Source organism: Xiphias gladius, chromosome 11 (assembly GCF_016859285.1).
Source record: "Xiphias gladius isolate SHS-SW01 ecotype Sanya breed wild chromosome 11, ASM1685928v1, whole genome shotgun sequence".
In the NCBI taxonomy this organism is placed as follows: domain Eukaryota; kingdom Metazoa; phylum Chordata; class Actinopteri; order Istiophoriformes; family Xiphiidae; genus Xiphias; species Xiphias gladius.
Genome location: NC_053410.1, coordinates 12,146,524 through 12,166,046, shown reverse-complemented (window position 1 = coordinate 12,166,046; position 19,523 = coordinate 12,146,524). Strand labels below are relative to the sequence as shown.

The 19,523-nt window shown below is 39.0% G+C and overlaps 1 protein-coding gene across 8 annotated transcripts in view; it reads left to right on the top strand.

Annotated features, from left to right (window-relative positions):
- LOC120796251 (protocadherin-15-like) overlaps positions 1 to 19,523 on the top strand; it is a 202,379-nt gene that overhangs the window by 52,886 nt on the left and 129,970 nt on the right. For 7 of the 8 annotated variants that reach the window (XM_040138837.1, XM_040138838.1, XM_040138831.1 and 4 more), the window contains one exon: positions 8,504 to 8,622. The exons of the other annotated variant lie outside the window; for it this stretch is intronic. In XM_040138837.1, the coding sequence (XP_039994771.1) occupies positions 8,532 to 8,622 (91 nt within the window). In that variant the 5' untranslated portion in view covers positions 8,504 to 8,531. The remainder of the gene's footprint in view (positions 1 to 8,503; positions 8,623 to 19,523) is intronic. 8 annotated transcript variants of the gene reach the window in all.

Below are 19,523 nucleotides of genomic sequence, written 5' to 3'. Positions count from 1 at the left end.
ATCCCAACTTTTATGACTGCGTTTAGCATCAGCACAAGTCAGCTCGGTGCGTTTCTTCACGGGGATTATGATAAAATGCAGCATGTGACACAGGTGGGCTGAAAAAAAAGTATGTATAATTTGGGAAACCGAATGAACATTAACTGCATAATAGCTTTTCATTTCTGTGTCAAGTGTGCATTGAGATCAACGCTCGCATTGAGGGCTACTCTCTCCCACAGCCACATGCACGCATTGAGCACTCACTTAGGAATCACTCATAATAGCAGTTACATCATCCTGCCGAGGGAAGCACCTGCAGTGTTAGTGACTGAAGACAAACAAGTAAATTAAATTTTACAACAATGCTAGGGAGAGAATCACATGGGGTAGCCAGAGTTGATATAAAGTAAAGACATTACTGATTGAAGTTATTACTTTTGTGCAGTAAGGTAAACCATTTGAGATGCACTGTTTTAGAGGAAGTAAAACTGAGATTTGAAGCGGAAACTATTAAAAAAAATTTTTTTTTGGCATTTACTGTTAAATAGGCATGCATCATGGCATGGAAAATGGAAGAAACTAATGAGGTGTAAAAGCCATTTTTCCTTTCACTGTGACTTTTAGAGCAAATTAAAAAGCAGTTTCCTAAATGACAGCAAGTGAGGGCTCCATTTACATGGACTGGATCTTTTTGTCAGTTGTCCCTTTTGTTCCCTTCGGCTCCAGCATCACTGACCAGCTGGATTGGCAACCATAAGCATGATATGTGCAGTTTACAGGGATCAAGCCCAGTTTGAAGAACTACTTCTCATAGTAAACTAAGGTTGCCTGGTGCAGTTGAAATTATGGGGGAGTGTGAAAGGAGTGTCTGGCCCAGCAGGGCAGAGCACGTGTTACAGTGTCCTCTGAAAGCCTCCTTGTCTCAGTGATCAAATGCCTTACAGTCATCAGTTAATGAATTGTCTTGGTGTCTATGAACTGGTGCAGGTGGGTTGTATAGATAAACCCATAGAAGATGATACCGGTAAGGCATTAGTACCAGCTGCTTTCCTGGTTGTTCAGCCTGACCTCTTTCTGTTTGGTATTCGAATGCTATATCTAGCTGGGTGTGAACCATGTGCAGACTAGCCTGTTAGCTGGGGCTTATCTCTCCCGTCATTTAAACACTGGGGCTTCCTTGCTACCACTGATTACTGACAGTAGGTAGTGAAAAGCTCTGCACCGGTCGAACACACCTAACCAAACTGACTTAACATTTGCTTTATTTATCAATCATTTAGTTTGCTTTTTGTGGATCTTGTAAACATGCATAAACATGTGTGTGTCTGCGTGTGACATTGCTTAAAGTGGTAGCAGGTTTGTTTACACTCCCTGGTTTTAAGTTGCACATCAGCATTGAGCAGGTGGTGTTACGTTACTGTGGCACACACATTACATGCTTGATTTTTGAGGCTGTTAAGATCAACTTACAGGCCCAGGTGAGACAATACATACCTGTGTTGTAACCTATTGAGACTTTTTGGTCACTCTGTGACTGTACTCTGTAAGACCATTAACTCCCATTTTGGATTTCATCACTTTGTGTTTAGATGCTCTGAATTAGGGGCAGTGGGTAGAGTGGTTTGTCCATTAATCACAGGGTTGATGGTTCAGTCCCGAGCTCCTGACAAGACACCGAACCCCATTTTGTTCCCAGTGGTCAGGCTAAATGCAGCCATTTTTAATTTTTTTTTTTTTTTTTTTTTAAAGCAAAAATGCAAAAATTGTCTGGTTTCAATTTCTCCACTATGAGGATTTACTGGTTTTCTGTATATTTTATACCATTATAAACTGAATGGCTCTTGTTTTTGGACTGTTGCTCAGACAAAACAAGACTTTCAGAGGTGTCACTTTGGCCTCAGTTAAACTCAGATGCATGCATCAGTATTTTCAAGCCTTCTATAGATCCGTTAATCAACAATTAATTGATTATTTAAGAAAATAATTACCAGATTGACAAAGAATATAATCATTAGTTTTGAAAATAATCTTTTCATTTCAGTCAATGTTAGAATATTTAGAATATTTACTATTAACAGTGATGTGTAATTCACATGACTATCACCCTCGTGAAGGTAAGAATGCCAAAATTTTTGGAATGGTTTTGGGAATAAACTCTATGTTGGTGAATATATGTGCAATGTGCTTAATTTTTTGAGGAACCTGTGACTAATTGACAAATAGCGGTGACTTCAGTGGCCACATTATGTAGTGTAACATTAGATACATTAGAAAGCTGCGCAGGAAAAAGTCATGATTAACAACCAGGTTGTGGTCTGTTTTGATTTAGCAACTTTTTTCCCTTTCATTATCATAGTGATGTTTACATGTATAATTCCAAAATTACAGTGTGAAAATTGCATTCATATTATTAAGTTTACTCTTGGAGGTAATTGTTGGTTGAAAGTGTTACAGTATGTTTAGCAACTAACATTGCCATCTATTAAAAAGCTCAAAGCTCTCAAAGAAAATCGCATCATATATTAGAACAACACACAACATGTTGTGTAAGCATATTTTACAGAGAGTAAAACGCTATCTGTTGAGGAGCGAAATTCTTCTTTCCGGGATGTCTGGAATCTATGCGTAGCATTTCTTCTCAGGCTCTGTGCCAGCTCGGCCGGTCTGGACAGGTGACAGTCTGACCATGTGCAGCTGTGTGGCTTGTGGACACATGAATCCATTTGGTTATGGGTGAAATATGTCAGAAGTCTAACATGGGTGGACACTAGGGGAAGTCGGTGGAAATTGAGAATCTCCCGGGAATGTCAGGAGGGTTGACAAGCGTGTTGAGAAGACACAGATATTTTTTACATAAAATGTTACTTAGCAAGCTGAGGCAAACTACACACAAAGGATCGGGCTTCCCGCTGCATGGAAAGAGTGCTGAGCCACGGAGCCAGCCAATCAACCCTTTTAATCCCATGTAATGATCCAAAAAGTGATCTCAGGATCTATTAAAGATGTTTTAATTGATCCATGTTGGCCATATAAAGCACAATCAATTTCCAGTCCATTGTTTATTTTACTTTTCTCTCTTTACCTGTAAAACAACAAAGCATGCTGCCCGCAGGTGTTTTAAATTTCGAATACGACAGGACAGTCTGCTGCTCTTATAATTCTAATTGGGATGTAATAAGGCTGGAAACATGGTGAGTGTTAAAGTTTATTTGAGCACTCTGGCATTATTGGTTAAAATAGTGTTTGGTTGTATACCTAAATTGTGGTTGGCATCTCCCAGGTTTTATGACATAAATCTTTGCATAATTTATTGTGCATTGTTTTTCATTTGGTCACTTGATCAATATGATGACATAGCTCTATGCAGTAAGTAGAAATGGGGAGGAGTCATTCAAGATACAATCCGGTGCTTCTGTTACACTGATGAGTCCACAATTACCTGCACTAAGAGGAGGAGGCTGATACAGTGTGAGACTGATGACGATGTCAGATCTCTGACAAATGACTGTTTTCTCCAGTTAGCATATGAGGCACTTCGTTTCTGAATGTTCAGCAAAGGGATTCAAAGGAATTTAGTGTCACCAACTGCCTTCCACAACCTCGATAAGCTTATTATACCATAACTATAAATCTCAATTTAATACGTTTGGAAGAACATGGGGATACATGCTGTTTCAAAGTAAAAAATTATTAATTTGGCGAACAAAGGAAAAAAGTTGTAATAAAATTTAATAAAGCCTGATATTTTTTAATGCATGGTTTAAATTTGAAGGGTGGATCCTTTGAAAACATTAAAGCTGACACATTTACAGGGTTTTTGAGGCTCTAGATTGCTGTCGACAAATGTTACCACATTACTTGCCAGCACATTTCACAATGTTACTATTTTCTAGGGCGGCAATTAAGTTATTTTCAATATAGATTAGTCTGTCCATTATTTTACTCATTTAGTCTATAAAAATTGTCACAAATGCCCATCACAGTTTCCCAGACTCCAAGGTGATGACTTCAAATGTCTTTTTTTTTTTTTAGCCTGATGAACAGTTAAAAACCTCAACATAGTCCCTCTACTATGATGGAAAAACTGCAAATTCTCACTTTGGAGTAGGTGGAATTAGAGAATTTTTGGCATTTTTTGCTTAAAACATGACTTAGATAATTAATCAGTTATCATGGTTATGGATGAATTTTCACTGGAATTATGCTTGAATCTTTTTAGGTGTTTTCTGAGACTTAATGATAATTCTGTATTATCATTTATCAACTTTTAGCAGAAACATATTGTAATGATGTGATCTTATATTTTTCTTATTCTACAAATTTTTAATGTCTAAAACAATGATTTCGAGCAAATGTGTCATCAAAAACTATAATGTAACTGCCATGTACAGCATAATAGCTGAACACTCTTAAAAATCTAATTTGATCATTTTTGTGATTTTTTTTTTTTGTTTTTTTTTTGTTTGATTTGTTTTTCTTTTTTCTTTTTCTTTTCAGACATTTCTCAGACATTTGCCATACCATGATGTAAATTCATCAGTAAATATCCTTGTTAACACAGTAATAATTATTTCAACCGTATAGCAACTAGTATTTAAACTGTAGTGATATATGTGACAGTCAAGATAAGAGGTTGTTGGAGAGCCACATCAATTAGATTATGTCTGTGAATCTTGGCATTTCTCCTTCTAGTTCATTTGGCTCTGCTTCAGTGTTTGACTTTGCTGTTACATATTTAACAGACATTGGTGTTAGACTGACCCGCTCAAAACTCCACTACTTTCAGCTACCAAAGCGAAGTGGCATCCAGACCTCTACTTAACAGCTGGAAAACAACAGTAAGGTGTCATTACTTCGCTGCTTGAGTGGTCACCATCTCAGCTCCATATTCGCTGTCTGGCAATTTCAGCTGTTTTGTAAAGCTGAAGAGATGTATTTTGACATTAATAAAAAAGGCAAAAACAATTCATGGCCACAAAGCAGCACTACGCTGTTTGATACAGTCTACACATGGGAGAAGGATTTTGCGGCTGATTATGTATAGGTCCACTCTGTGCAGAAGTTCAGGCTGACTTTTTAGTCCATTACTATTTACCTTAGAAAATGTCTCTACCCTTTTGTACAATTTATGTTTTATGTTTCTATGGAAACTGGGTTAAATTTATTTTTTCAATAAAATTGAAAAGAACTAAAATCTCTTCCAATGGAAAAATAACTTGAAATTGCCTTTAAAATTAGAAAGCAGACAAAAGAATTTGAGGCATAAACATAATTATAATAGTGAATATCGCTGCTGTTAGCAGGGAAATGAACATGGGGGTGAAGCCCTGCTAGTCACGGTGCTTTGCTGTGCAGATGGCAACCTCTGGTGCGATCACATACATGTTGGAGAAACTGAACTAACAACTCTTCCATTTACTGGGCTACAGACTCACCATCATATGAACTGAAAAACTGAAGTTTTCAATTTTGAGTTTTTTTTTTTTTTTTTTAATCTGCACTAAACTCTAATTTCAATTAAAAAGCAAACATCTGTCTGTAATGTTCAACTTTTAACAAAACTGCCCAGAAGACAAGTTCACTTCTAGATGGTATATTTAGAAATTGAACAAGAAATTGATTTTTTTTTTCTTTTTTTTTTCTGCTTGTTCAATTGGCTGCTGGCAATAAATTACTACTACAAATTAGCAATTGATTGGTACTTTTTTAGTCACTTTTCACAAAACTCGTGACCAAATCTCCAGTGATGCTCCTGTGTCTCTGTTTGGTATTAACTGTTGTTATGCTATTAATTAAAAGACTGAGTCTGAATATTTAATAATATTTAATACTCTACACTTGCTAGGAGCAGTAAATTAGTAATAACATCTTGTTTATGCTTTTGGTGACATGTTTCGCTTTAAAGAGTTAATAAAAGTTGTGATTTCTGTTATCGAGACATCTCTGACAGTGTCGGAACCAAAGCACATGAGCAGGAAGAGGTGGAAAAAGAACTCAATGTCAGATTAGAGACGATCAAAGAGACAGCAGAAGAAAGGGAGACAAGCTGGCTTTTTTTTTTTTTTTTCTCTTCTCCTTCCCCAGGGAGTTCAAAGCCCCTGCATTTAAGGGATAAACAACGGCATCTTCACTCTGTGTAATCCATAACTGTGATTGCTTCATTCACCTCTCGCTATACTACCTTAAATACCATCTGTTCTTTACGTTCCACACCGTCCGTCATAAGTTTAATCACTTTTCCCCCCGGTCTGCCAAAGAGAGATGATGGCAGAGATACTGTATGAACATAAAGGGAAGAATTTTTACTTGACAGAACAAATTAGCTTGGAGGGAGTTGTGGTTGCATCGTGGTTACATGATATGCATTAACACTGAGCAGAGTGGGATTGAACTGTTGCCCTTGAAGCTTCAACAAAGCATTATATTGTTGCTGAAAATAGGGATATCTGTATATGATGTGGCTCATGGGCCACTATGAGAGGACTGCTTTGGAAACAGAGTATTGGTGCCATTTTTCTTTCAGCACTCGGTCAGCAATCTCTCCAGTTTCCCTGTTCATTAAGTTTGAAGGAACATTGTTGTTAGTCAATGTAAATGAGATACAGCGTTCCCATGTCAACCAAGAGGAGATTTGGAGGAAGCTGTGGAGTGAAATGACATGTCTCTTCAGGGTGGGTCGTTGCGCAGGTCTAAGTTTTCTCATGTTAAAGGGATCAAAGCAATCTTACTCAGCTCTCTTAAGAGAGAGAGATGTACGAATGTGGGAAATAAAATCTGCCTCAAAAGGGAACACTACTGGGAGCCAGAGAGATGAGAAGGCAGTGAGAGAATAGGAAACCAGTGTGAAATCACTCTTGTTGTTTCACTGTAAGCGCAGAGACACAGCTGTCTCCTGCTGTCCACAGAGTGTACATGCAAGATGTCTGTTGTTTTGGTGCGTTGGGTTCAGTGGTGTAAAAATTTTGTTTGGGTGTATGTCTGCAGACATAGATTCGGCAGAAAGCAAGTACGTAAATACAGATGACGCTGTGTGCGAAAGAAAAATCGAGTGACAAGGAGAGGGAAATCACCCTCACAAATGACAAAGCGCTGATTGTATGACTTAGAGATTTTGATTTTGTCAAACATGCTTTCATATGATAGTGTTGAAACCCGTGAGTTCCCCTCTCATCCCCTTAGCATATGCTACAAAAGCTGATTTCCTATCTTATCGCCCTGCTCGGAGAATAAGCCTTGTCAAGAAGGTGTGATATCAAATAGCTCAGGCAGATAGAGGCTAGAAAACCCTCTATTCCTCGTAGTGACACCTTGCCTTCCCCTAGCTCTTACTGGAGGGTGTGTGCTGTGGATTTGTGTGTGCAATGCATGACAAGAAAGGCTCAACATGCAATCTGTACGTACTGCTTCGCTTGTAATTTCCACCAGAGCCTGAGTAGGTGTATTTACTGTAAATCCTGTCTGTCATTTTGGTTCAGGTGCCGTTTTAATGTATCTGATACAATGTCTTTGCTGCAGTTTGCTCTGACTGTTAGAATCTTTGGTGCTGGTGGCGTATGATTTTTGGCAATTACAAGATAATAACATCTGACAAGGATGTTTTTTGTTCACCTCTCCATGCAAAGTTATCCCATTAAAATTCACCTGAAATCTATTTCTTCATGTATGTATAAAATATTCCCCCCCTGTAGACTTAGATAGGTGTTTTAAAAAGTTTGTAGTTTGCTCTTTCAGCAAGGATGGCGGCCGGGTTCAGCTTAAATTTGATTGCAGATGAAATGGATTCCATTAATCATAAGTAATTGGGGCTCGGCTGGGTTAAACCATTATTGTGACTATATTAAAACATGTTTTTCATAAGTCATATTTCCACCACAATTAAGCACAATTTCGTTCCAGGCCTTATATACGACCCAGTCAAACTCGCTAGCAGATGCATGTGTTAACATCAAACATTCTGCATTGTCTGGTAGGAAAGGTAAGAATTTGTGCCACTTGCTGTGAATCCTCCAAGGAAAAGTCAGGAGAGGCTTCACCTAAAATAAAGTATCAAGGAAATTATAGTAGAGATTTTACACAGGAATAATCATTAATTTATTTATTTTTTTACTTTTTATACTGCCCAGCCAATGAGATGACGTAAATTAACTAATGGCCCTAATGCCATTTAAACCTGCAAGTATGGTATTGCTGCATTGCACATCGATTTTGAAGTAATCCACTAGTAACTGCATACATTCAGATTGATTCAGATAATGCAGTGGATTATGATATTTACTGTAAAAAAATTTGGATTGCATGATTAATTCAAAAATATAAGTATTAGTTAGTATAGTTAGTCAGTATATTAGTTCAAAAATATTGAGCTGTTGATAATGCTGTAGGTGGATGTGTCTGCGTGTGTGTAGGTCACAGCTGTACGTGTGTGAGGGCTGGAGGGTTCGCTGAGACATGAATGAAAAATCCTCTCTCCCATTCTTTTTTTTTTTTTGTTTGTTTGTTTGTTTTTTGTTTTTTTGTCCAGGTGGGCAGGCAATAAGGCTTGACAGAAGATGCAACGGGGGTGGTGGCTCGTCAGATGGCTGGGGACAGGAATGGCAATCCTCTCTTTGCTAACCCACAGCTGGGGCCAGGACACAGAAGGTATGAGCATCCAGCACTAAGGCGAACACCCTCAGGCCTCCCCTTCTTCTGTTAACTGTAGCTGCACTGCCAAGAGGAAACTTCTAATGCGGACAAGGCAATGTTTCTTTTCTCTGTCAGACGACCAGCATAGTGGACAACAGCAGAACACTATTGTTACTGATAAACTATGTACCAAACTGAGGTTTGGACCACTTGAACAATTTTATAAACTCTTGCTAAATGGGCCAGATGTAAAACTCATTTTCAAATATTTAAAAATGATTTTCTGTCTTATCTTGCAATCTATAGTTATACATTTTGTTTTTATTCACAGGACATATTTTATATTGTAAGTCTGTAGAGAGAGTTTCCATCTCTTTGAGATTGTGTGGTTTGAATGCTGTCTGCAAAGTCATACAGTATGAGTATTTACTGTTTATACACTGTTGACAGTCATTTATCTGTAGCAGCCTGTTACTGCAAATAACACAATATGCGCCTACAGTAATAGAAAGTAGACTTTAAGTCAGTACAGAACATCCATGACAAACGTTTGATGAAACTGAAGCTGAGGAGGACCACAGAGATGTTGCTCTCAGGTGACCTTCTCAACATCATGCATAATGCTTCAGTTCAAATAACTTTGCTCTCACAATTCCCCCTTTCAAATTTACATATTGTTTTTCAAAAGACATTATTTGAAGAGGGGGCATAAATCGAGCTTTCTTCCCACACAGTTCACCAATTGTACTAAGCGAATTGTCCTTGTAGTTTCATGTTTAAGTTCCCACATTACAGAGGGAATCTTAGCAATTATACTCTCAACTCACCGACTTTGTATCAGGTGCCAGTTAAAAGCAAATTTCAGCTGTGTAAGATTGGCAGGTCTTTAAAGAAGCTGCTGCACATGCACGGAGACATGCTTCAATTCCCCTGCGTGGCAATATTGCAAATCATTCAGGTCATTTTTAAGATGCTGTACTTTTCAGAAGCATATTCCCTTTATCCCAACCCTGTTTCCTTCTTTTTTCATACCTTCCTGCTTCCCAGCCTTCCTTGACAAGCTCGGTAATGTAAAAGCGTTTTTTTGATAGGAGTATAATGTCTGCTTACTGTCATTTGAATTAAGATTTTATTTTGAGAGGTTCGCTTCATGGTTGGTTTGTATGATATCATTTTAGTGACTGACTGTGCCTTTGAAGGTGAATGCTTGCCTTGTGGTTTCCTCTTTGGATGAAGTTTCACTCTGAGGCTCTGAACGCATTAACAGACAAGTAGTGTTGTGTGGACTAAGGAAACCATTGCCCTAAAACATAACAGCTGTGCAACTAAAGAACGGGAATATGGGTGTTTGAGTACAACTTGCAATGGCTTTAGTACACACAGATATTCATTTTAAGTGTGTTTATCGAAGCTTCATACGATGTTGGTAGACATACGGGACAAATTGTCCTTAATGATTAGGTACACCGACCTAATAATCTCTCCTTCGACAAACTTGTTTGCTTGAACTAATGTTGCTAATGTGTCAGCATTTTCCTGCTCTCTTCTCTTTAATATTCAGACATCAGAGAAGAGAGACAGTAACAGCAACTTAAGTTGTTACCAGGGAATATTCACGGGGAGCATGTGACAAGATTTTTAGCGTAGACATATAACTGCAATACATTTTAATTTATATCTTCTGGTTACATTTTTAATATAAGATCAGTTAAATGAAAATCCCTTGCCTCTTTTTTCTTTTTTTTAACAGTAGGCATGCAGTTTAAAAGTTTTGAGTGTAAGGCTGTACTGTTTCTGAGTAATCAGTGCAGACCTCCCATACATTTTTAGAATCTGTTAAACAGGTAAATTAACAAGTTTCCTCCGTTTTTCTTCTTCAGTGTTTAAATCCAACCCTGTCTCTACGAAATTATGTTTTTATATACTACAAATTTCCTTTGTCAATTATTTTTTGAGGGGAAATGTAATTGCTTCCCGGATTATGTTCCCTGGCACCATTTCCTCTAGTGTAGGAAGTGCTATATTTATGTACTGCACGCTAGTCGTAGGAGATCAGTGGGGTTCAAAAGAAAGGATTGTAACACCAGAAACTGGAGAATTTTCATCTAGTCCTGCGTAGGGTTAGATTTAAGCAAAAAAAGCTCTTCTGTTAAGAGTAATCATGTTGTGGTTCCAGCCACGACAGCACTGCAGGTATTGTTTTCACCTTGTGGAGTGAGTGAGTGAGTGAGTGAGTGAAAGAAAGAGAGAGAGAAAATGTGGTCCTGGAGAAACCTACTGTAGCGGGGGCTACCACATAGGCAGTTTTGAATACTTTGGCAGGTGTTTATATGTCTGTCTGTCTCTCTGTCTGTCTGTGGATAGATTTTGTCACTACAATACCGTCATGAAACTGTACAGGTGTGTAGTTGAGATCAAAATGAAGGCCGAGTTCAAAGAGGGATGCGACGCCCATCAAAGTCAACAGGTTGATGGGCGTCACAGCTGGTGTCTTTTCACCACCAGCACCAAAGTACCCTTAACCAAATGCTGTGGGTGCTTAAACATAGCTATAAAAAGTGCATGCTATCCCATGTAAATATAGAGAAAATAAATTAATATAATTCAGGGCTGTACTTTCAGCATCTTTTCACCTGAAAAAATAACAGGATTCATAGCTGAATCAATTTTTTTCTCATATCTTTACTCATTCATACTACGACTACATTTCACAGCTAACAGCTTTCTTGTTATATACAGTATACAGTATGTAGGTATGCCTAAATGATGCAAATGCTGGAAGGATCAGGCTTTAAAAGCAACTCTGTTACTTGAGACAGCACAGTGCTTGTCAAGTAATGCCAGATTCACCATCGTTTACTATGGAATAGTAAATACTGTCTTGGCAAGTCTTTCTCTCTGCATTTTTGCTTTAAATCTGACATAGTCCTTTGACCATCATAAAGGCCTTTTTATCTGCCGATCATGGATGTGGCTGCAGCCTCTAATTTGAATCGTTGCAGACAGAAATACTTATGTAGCGTGAGACAGAGTACATCAGTGCTGTAGGGGTTTGATGGGTGGGGGCAAATGTGGGTGCTGTTGTTGCCTCCCTTCGCCATCCAGTGTCATCCAGGGATGATCTCGGTTTGAGTGGGGATTTTCACCTCCCTCAACACCGCATCCTTCATCATCTCACTCATAAATCTCCCTGCTCTGCTCACCTCAAGGCGCCCTTGGCTTTTGGCACTGTAAACTTGTTTGTTGTCTGTCTCTCAAATGAAAATAGCAACTACAAAATGTTTAAATGGCACTGAACTTTGGAGCCAGTGGACGTCACAGTGCTTTTCAAGCATATATTTAATTAACAGGGAGACATTATGAAACTCAGACTTCCAGTTAATGTGAACACGCGTGAGAAAATAGAGCTGACCTTGAGAAACGTTAGGATTCCTATAATTAATCTATTAGTTGATTTAATTGAAAAAAAAAAAGCATTGTTATTCAGTGGTATTGTTCTTCCTCAGATTAATGCATTCATGCAGGAATATCTTAAAATAGGTTACATATTGAAGACAAAAGCGTATTTATGAATATTAATGTCATTTTCAAATAATGACTGACTTATAGCTAATTCACCATGGAAAAGAACATAAAAAACAAGTATTGAGCTAAGAATTTCGTTATCTGGCGAGACAATAATGTCTGAGAAGTCTCAAGTAATGGGGAGTAGCCATTAAGAAAATTCAAGGACTGTTCTTTCGGTTTTTCTGTTTCCCTCCTCTATTTCTCCTTCCACATTCTCTCTGTATTATGTCCCTTAATTCCTTTCCTTAACACCTTTTTGTGACTTTCATTTTTCATTAATAATCCTCCCTTACATGGGCTATTTTTTCATGTTCTCCCCCTTACCTCATATCATCTGACTCTGACTCTGCTGTACTGTAGGTACAATGGTCAATGGTCTCTCTCAACAGAGAATAATTGTTAACTGTGCATGTGCATTTAATCCTGCGGTGCACCTCGTCTATGTCCATCGATCCTTGTCTGAGTATAAACTAGCAGGCCCAGCAGTTTAACAAATGGTAATGAAAGGTCAAACTTCAGTCCAAAGCACAGTGACCAGATGTACACCGTCCATACCTCCAAATCCCTCCGTCACTAAATCCACATCAGACAAATGCATTTTTGCACAAACAGGCTCAGCTGTATTGTGTGTCTCTGTGGTCGTGCATGTGTGTATGGTGAGGTGTGGATTAGTAAACATGCCTGTGGAAACTTCTGTCTTGTGACATCAGCCCACCTTCCTGTCTCTCACTATTTCTGTATCTCTGCCTGTCTCCCTCTCTTTCCCTCTCATCCCATCTAAACACCCAAACTGACCCACAATTGTTTGTCTATTTTTGGGATTGTCTGATTAAGGGCCAGATGTGCAGCCTGTGTCTGGCTGCAGCAGAAGCCTGTGGAGTGGGGGAGTAGTGGAGTGACAGCGGGAAGGGGTTTTAATCTGCTTGCCAGTAGGCTGTAATCAGTCTCTCCGAGCATAAGAAAGGAGTGGGCCACTCTTGGTAGGACAGGACCCAGTGCTTGGTTTCTGTACAAACAGGCCCATCCTGGAGCTCAGTATGTGAGCGTGTGCATGCTGAACTGTTCACTGAGAGTGTGATTGCAACCTTTGCTCCCCTGCCTGTGGGGTTAACCTCACAGACGGACACATCAGTAAAGTAATCCCCTTCTCTCTCCCTTTATCAGCCACTAATGATTTACAAGATGCTGCAGGAATTCATTTCTACCTGTTATCTCCCTGACATTCTTCATCAATGCTATAATCACTGCTGCTCCTGTTCCCCCTTTTTTTCTTTCTTCACCACCTGTCTCTCATTTTCATTACATTTCGTAATGACATATTCTCCCCCACTTGTGACCCTTAAAAATAAGCAAATACACACAATTACAGAAACCCCAAAGAGAGGCCCACACTCCAAACAATTCGTAAGGGGGGAAGATGTGGAGAGAAAGAAATGGACAGAGAAAGAGGCAGTGATTGCTTTTCTGTGCCAAACATAGACACGCTGCAAGAAGAAGCACACAGCACTGTCTCCACATCACAAGAAAAGGAAAGGCTGAATGTCTACGTGTGTGTGTGTGTGTTTTATTTATTTATTTATTTATTTATTTATTTTTAAATAGCACGCTTGCATTCTGGAATCAGAGGTGTGACATGTAACACAACAGTGTCAGCATCTGTCCCGCCATGCCGTCTCTTCCTTTTAGACAGATGTCAATCCAGCTCTGGGGCTACTTCTGCTGCCAGCTTAGTGCCAGAACAATTCCCTCCCATTCCATGTTTGTACCTTTTGATACAGAACGGCGAGGCAGAATAAAGGCGCAACATTCCTGCCTTGTACAGTCTGTATGAAAAGGGCTACAGATTCCCAAGTATTGTTTTGCATTGAGTTCGGTGTGAATTCTTGAATTGCTACCGGCCACGACAACATGGCTGATAAATTTCCAGTTCAATTCAGTTCAGTCAGTCAGCCTGTTGGTTGGTTGGTCTTTCTGTGGACAGATTTTGTCACTGCAATTGCATCACAACCATGCAAGATACAGTCATGAAGCTTTACAGGTGTGTAGTTGAGATAAAAATGAAGGCTGAGTTCGAAGATCGTTGTGTTCCGAGCAAAGGTGCCCGAAGTGGATGGGGAGTAGGGAACTGGCATTGGCCCCCCACTTTATGCCCCTGGCCCACATTCGTTTTAAGTCACAGATCACTCTACACTCTACAGGATCAGTCATTCCTGTCCACTCTAAGACCATTAGGTAAAACAGACCATCTCGCAATGGGATCACACCAGCTTTGACGCCTCATGGGTCGGGTCATCTTGTTGACAGGCGTCAACAGCTGGTGTGATCCCATTGGAAGATGGTCTCTTGTTAGCTGCCATAATCCTTATTGGTTTGTAACTAAGTCAGATCTGTTGTGTTGGGGAAGTGCAGTGGCAATGTAGTGTAAATATTTCTCCTCGATGATTTCATAATACAAGTAACCTGAATATTCAGCCAGTCATTTTTCACAATCAGTGTTTTTAGATGCAAATAATTAATCCACTAATGTTACATTAAACAAAACGGTAAAGTACTACATATCAAAAAGTGAACTGAGCCTCATATTTCAAATTAGGTAGAGAAAAAAAACCTTTCAGGTACACAAGGCAGTATGCACCCAAAATGTCAGTATTAAACCAAAAAATACAATTGCAAAAATAATGTGCAATATTTGTTTCCTATTCTAAAGTTCCTGTGACTATTGAGGCAGATAGAACACCATTATGACATTCTTGGAAAAGTTTAGCAGTTGGAAAATCAACAGTACCTTTTCTAATAACATATTTGAGATGTGACTGTAATCAGTTAAGTACAGTAATAAAACAACGTGAAATGTATAGCTAGCCAGACTGTGATGACTTGAACAACTGAAATGTACTGTAAGGAACTGCAACAGATCAATGCTAAGAACGTTAGCAGACAAATCTGAAAATTTAACTGTAAAAACAACTTCATTTTTTTTTTTTTTTCTTTTTCTACCACTGAGTGCTTTTTGCACTGAAAAAGTTTTGTGGATTTCTTCATTATGAACTGCAGTGAACTGCAGACGGCAAGTTGGAGGTCTGAGAAAATATAAATGAACTTATGTGCTACTTGAGCACTGAGCATAAAGTAGAGACCGAAATTTAGAGCTTTTGCTTGTTATATGTTGATTATGTTTAGTTACTGTTATTACACTCAGGAGTTTAGGATAGTTAAGAAGTGTTAACAAAGGACGGCACAAATCAGTTAAAACAAAACAGCAATTACAGAATTTTGAACATTTATACTTCCTCCCTAATGGCTCACCCGCCTCACCTTCCCAATCAAGTCTGGTAATAAATTTGTCCATTTTTTTTTTTTTTTTTTTTTGAAAGTTTTTAACATCTTCCCTTATAAAAGATTTAAATAGATTGCTGCCAAATTGCTTTGAAGTTATTTCCTCTCTGAAGGACTTGGTTGTCACAGCAACAGTCAACCTCATCTGCCCTCAAGACCTAACATTGTAAGTAGTCTCTCTAAGCTCCAAGTGGCTAAACCTACCACTCAGAACTGAGTTTTAGGCTGTAATTCATAATACAGTTAATAAAGTGCTTATAAAGTCCACTCAAAAACAGAATTGCTTTTAATTGCTTTTAAATTGTTGTCATTTGAATGTGTTAATTTTAACATTTTCAGCAACTCATTTCAGGCTCTGCCTGCTGTGGCCTTTACTTACTGATATATTACTGGTATGTCACAGGGCAACTGTTTTGCATATGTGCAGGCAGCCAAGTGTGACTTTTCCCGTGTAGAAGGGATTATTGTAATTAAAGTATAAACAAAAATTACAATTGCAGTGTGTCTAAAGCTTTAAAAAATTCTATGTTTGGTACAAAAGCTGTTCTATAAAAGCAGTGTCTGTCATGACATATTACTTAGATGTAAGGGAACCCTAAAATAAAAGGGGTGGGGACAATAAAAGAAACAGCCACACATTGTAATGCAGTCAAACTCAATAACATGCAATTAGTGCTGTCCTTGTGAGGCTTATAATGTTTGGCTTTGTCAAGAGTATGTCTTCAAACCTTATTTTGTAGGCTTTTGTATGTGATTTGCCTTCCTTGTCTTAATGGATACACATACTGTATCTAATACACATCTATTTAGGATACACGATTAAATACAAAACGCTAATCTACAGTATGAGCTATAAATATCACACATCTAAACATTTAAAGGCGTTGAGATGTGACAGAGAAATGACCAGTGGATTGTACTCAGAACAAGAAGCGACCTTATGTGTATAATGTTAAGAGCTATGCATTCTGTAATGCACAGCTCTGACTGCCAACCCCTGTGGACAACTGGAGCCAGCCAACCTTACTATAACACAGCCTACTCATCTGTTTTGACCTGCTGCTTGCCCATGAGCAGCTATTACCTGGCAATGTGTGCCACTGGACAGCTGCCCTTTGTCTGTCTCAATGTCCTTTGCCAGGCCCCAATGGGCCTGTCCCAGAATGTCCCTCTGCCCCACTTGACATAGATTCATGCAAAGTAAACTCCACAAATCCAACTGGGAAATTAAAACAGTCTCCCTGTTTGCTCCTTTTCCACTCATCTCTGTCCTGGGCTGTCTGCTATTCCAGGGTTTAGTTATACCTCTAACCTTCAACCTTTAGATGCTGGTCAAACCAGAGGTCAACGGACATCCCTCCCTCAGGTGGGGACACTGGCACTGTGGCTGAAAGAAGAGAAAAGATCTCATCCAGATTTTCAAGGCCTTGTCAGAAGAACTTTCTGTAGGCTCTGGCAGACATTTCCTTGCCTGATATTTATATGAGAGGGTTCACGCATTTATGGTTGTATATTGACATTCAGTATAAGATGTTTTATGGGATGAGAAAGGATGAGAAATGTGTTCCTACTTTCCATGTCATTGCTTCTGCCCTTTCTCAAGAATGTTACCCTCTCTGCCTCTCTTCCCTCCCTCTCCTTTGACAGTTTTTAATGAGTGGCCGCCCACATCTAGAGAGAAGCATGCTTTGCTGTAAAGGTGAAATGATTTGCATTTCTAAGTAAGATGCCTGTGATCCTTTTGTAAGTTTGTTGTAAAGGTGTGCTAGATTGATTGACATTGCAGCCTGTTGGACCACATTGCTTGTTAGGTGAGTTGTCCTTAAAGTCTGTTTTTAGAGTCTGTAGCAGGAGTTTGATCTATCGGCTGCTAAAAAGGTGCTTTTGCAGATGAAGCCACAGGAAAGCACAGGCTATTGAATCGAGTGGCAGGTAAAAATGCCTTTTGAAACTAAATGTCAGTGAGCAGAATTCATCTCACCACTGCCTTGTTGCTCCAGTAATATAGCGGTCGATGAGCTGCCTTGTGAAGGCTTGAATTGCTTAGGAGGCTGTCTGCGTCTCAGACCATCTCATTTAAAAAGTATGATAAAAGAACCTTGTACAGACAAAAACACACATTGGTGATGCATATGAAAGCTTTCATTTTCTCCACTGTAGTAGTATCTGGACACCCTTTGCATTCCCCAAAACATCCAGTTGACTATTAAATTATTCCCACCACTGCATATGCCAAAGTGAATTTCAATGAATCCTGACCCGATTTCAAAATTTGAAGATTTTGATTGTGTTCAGATAAGGTCTCTGAAGTGTGCAGTGCCCTGATAACCTATTAATGATTGAATGCTTCTTGTTGCATTTGCTACGATTCTGCTGATTTTAAATCCCTGACTCCACCACCACCCACTCATTTCATTTCGAACTGAGAGATCAGGTCATTTAAAGAAATGTTTCGTGAAATTTACTGAACAAAAGCCTGTTGGGCATCTGCTGAGGAATCAGAGAGAGCCAATACAGTCACTATAAAGTCACCTGTGAAATATGTAAAAGTACTTAATTTGATAATGAGACTGCTTGTTTTGTTAAGGGTGATCATGTGACCTCAGCCCTTAGTTTTCCCATGTGAAGCCAACAAGGCGCAACATGCCAACAAACCAAAAGGAAGGGTCAGTCAAAAATGTTTACGTTGCCCTGTTACATCTTAGCTACCGTTGATATCTACGTTGACATTGTCTAGAAACCAATCAAACTGCATATTATTACACTGCTGACATAAAAATGTAAAGAACATAAGTAGCAAAAATATACTGTACAAGTATCGTCAGACAGAGCAGCACTCAACCAGTGATTAGAATTCCAACAAAATGTGATTGGAAATTGGGCAGCTGGAATCTTTTTATGAATTCTATATGAATTCTCTCCGTTTGTCCTTGATCAGCCTGAATACTACTCACAGGGTGGCTTTTGACCATTGTGTATTTTTTACGACTACTGTACGGTATATCACCACAGTGCTGGTGTACTAACCTCAAACTTTTTACCGTTAAAGACATGGAGATGAAGTTGTAAAACTGGAGCATTTCTTTCATCTACTGGCACATGATGTAAGCTTCCTCTTTTCCAGTGGTATTGATTTGTATCAAGACCAAGGCCTACGGCTCTTTCCAATAAAAAAAAAAAAAATCTTAGCTAATAAAATATTTTCCCCAAGAAATAAAGTTTGTAAGAGGCACAGACCTTCTGTTCTTAAATCAGGTTACTGTTAAAAACTCAAACAAGTGCAATTCTGGTGAAACGTCTTGCTGAAAACCTACAGACCTCAGTAACCGAGCACCCCATGATGCTACATACCCCTCTCCCTGAGCTGTGTGTCTTTTATCTAGCTCCCACTCTTATGCTCTGGTTACCATTTTAAACAACTGCATCTATTTTCTTCTTGACTCTCCTCCACAGTTCGACACACAAACTTTTCCATGCACAAAAATGATCTCTTTTTCTGCTACCACTCTCTCCTTTTTGAATCAAGTCAGCCTGCTATATACATCCTGATTCAAGCATGGAGTATTTAAGGATTGGTAGTGATCTGTCAGATTGGTGGATTAATGTAATAGTAGTTTTCCATTCATATGTTTACTATATATTTGTACATGTGAGGGTCTGCGAGTTTCTTCCTGCATTATTATCTTGAGTGCTGCAGAAGGTGTGTACGGGAGATCTGGTAAGACTATTTGGCACATTCTCTTATGAACCCAGACAGCCATTGGTAAGTGAATTGGCAGGAGAACATTTTTATGCTTTCTCATTATTCTGGAAGGCTTTTAAAATGGAAGGAAAGCTTGATGTAGAATCTCATTAGAAAATACCAACTGCTGCGAAAAGGTATAAATGTGTTTGGATCATTTCAGTTAGAACAGGCTTTGTTGCTTCGAGTTTGCGCGTGATGCGTGAATTGAATACAAACGCGTGTATGTAGGGGCCTTCCTTCCTCAGCGCAACATATGTTTGTGCTCTGA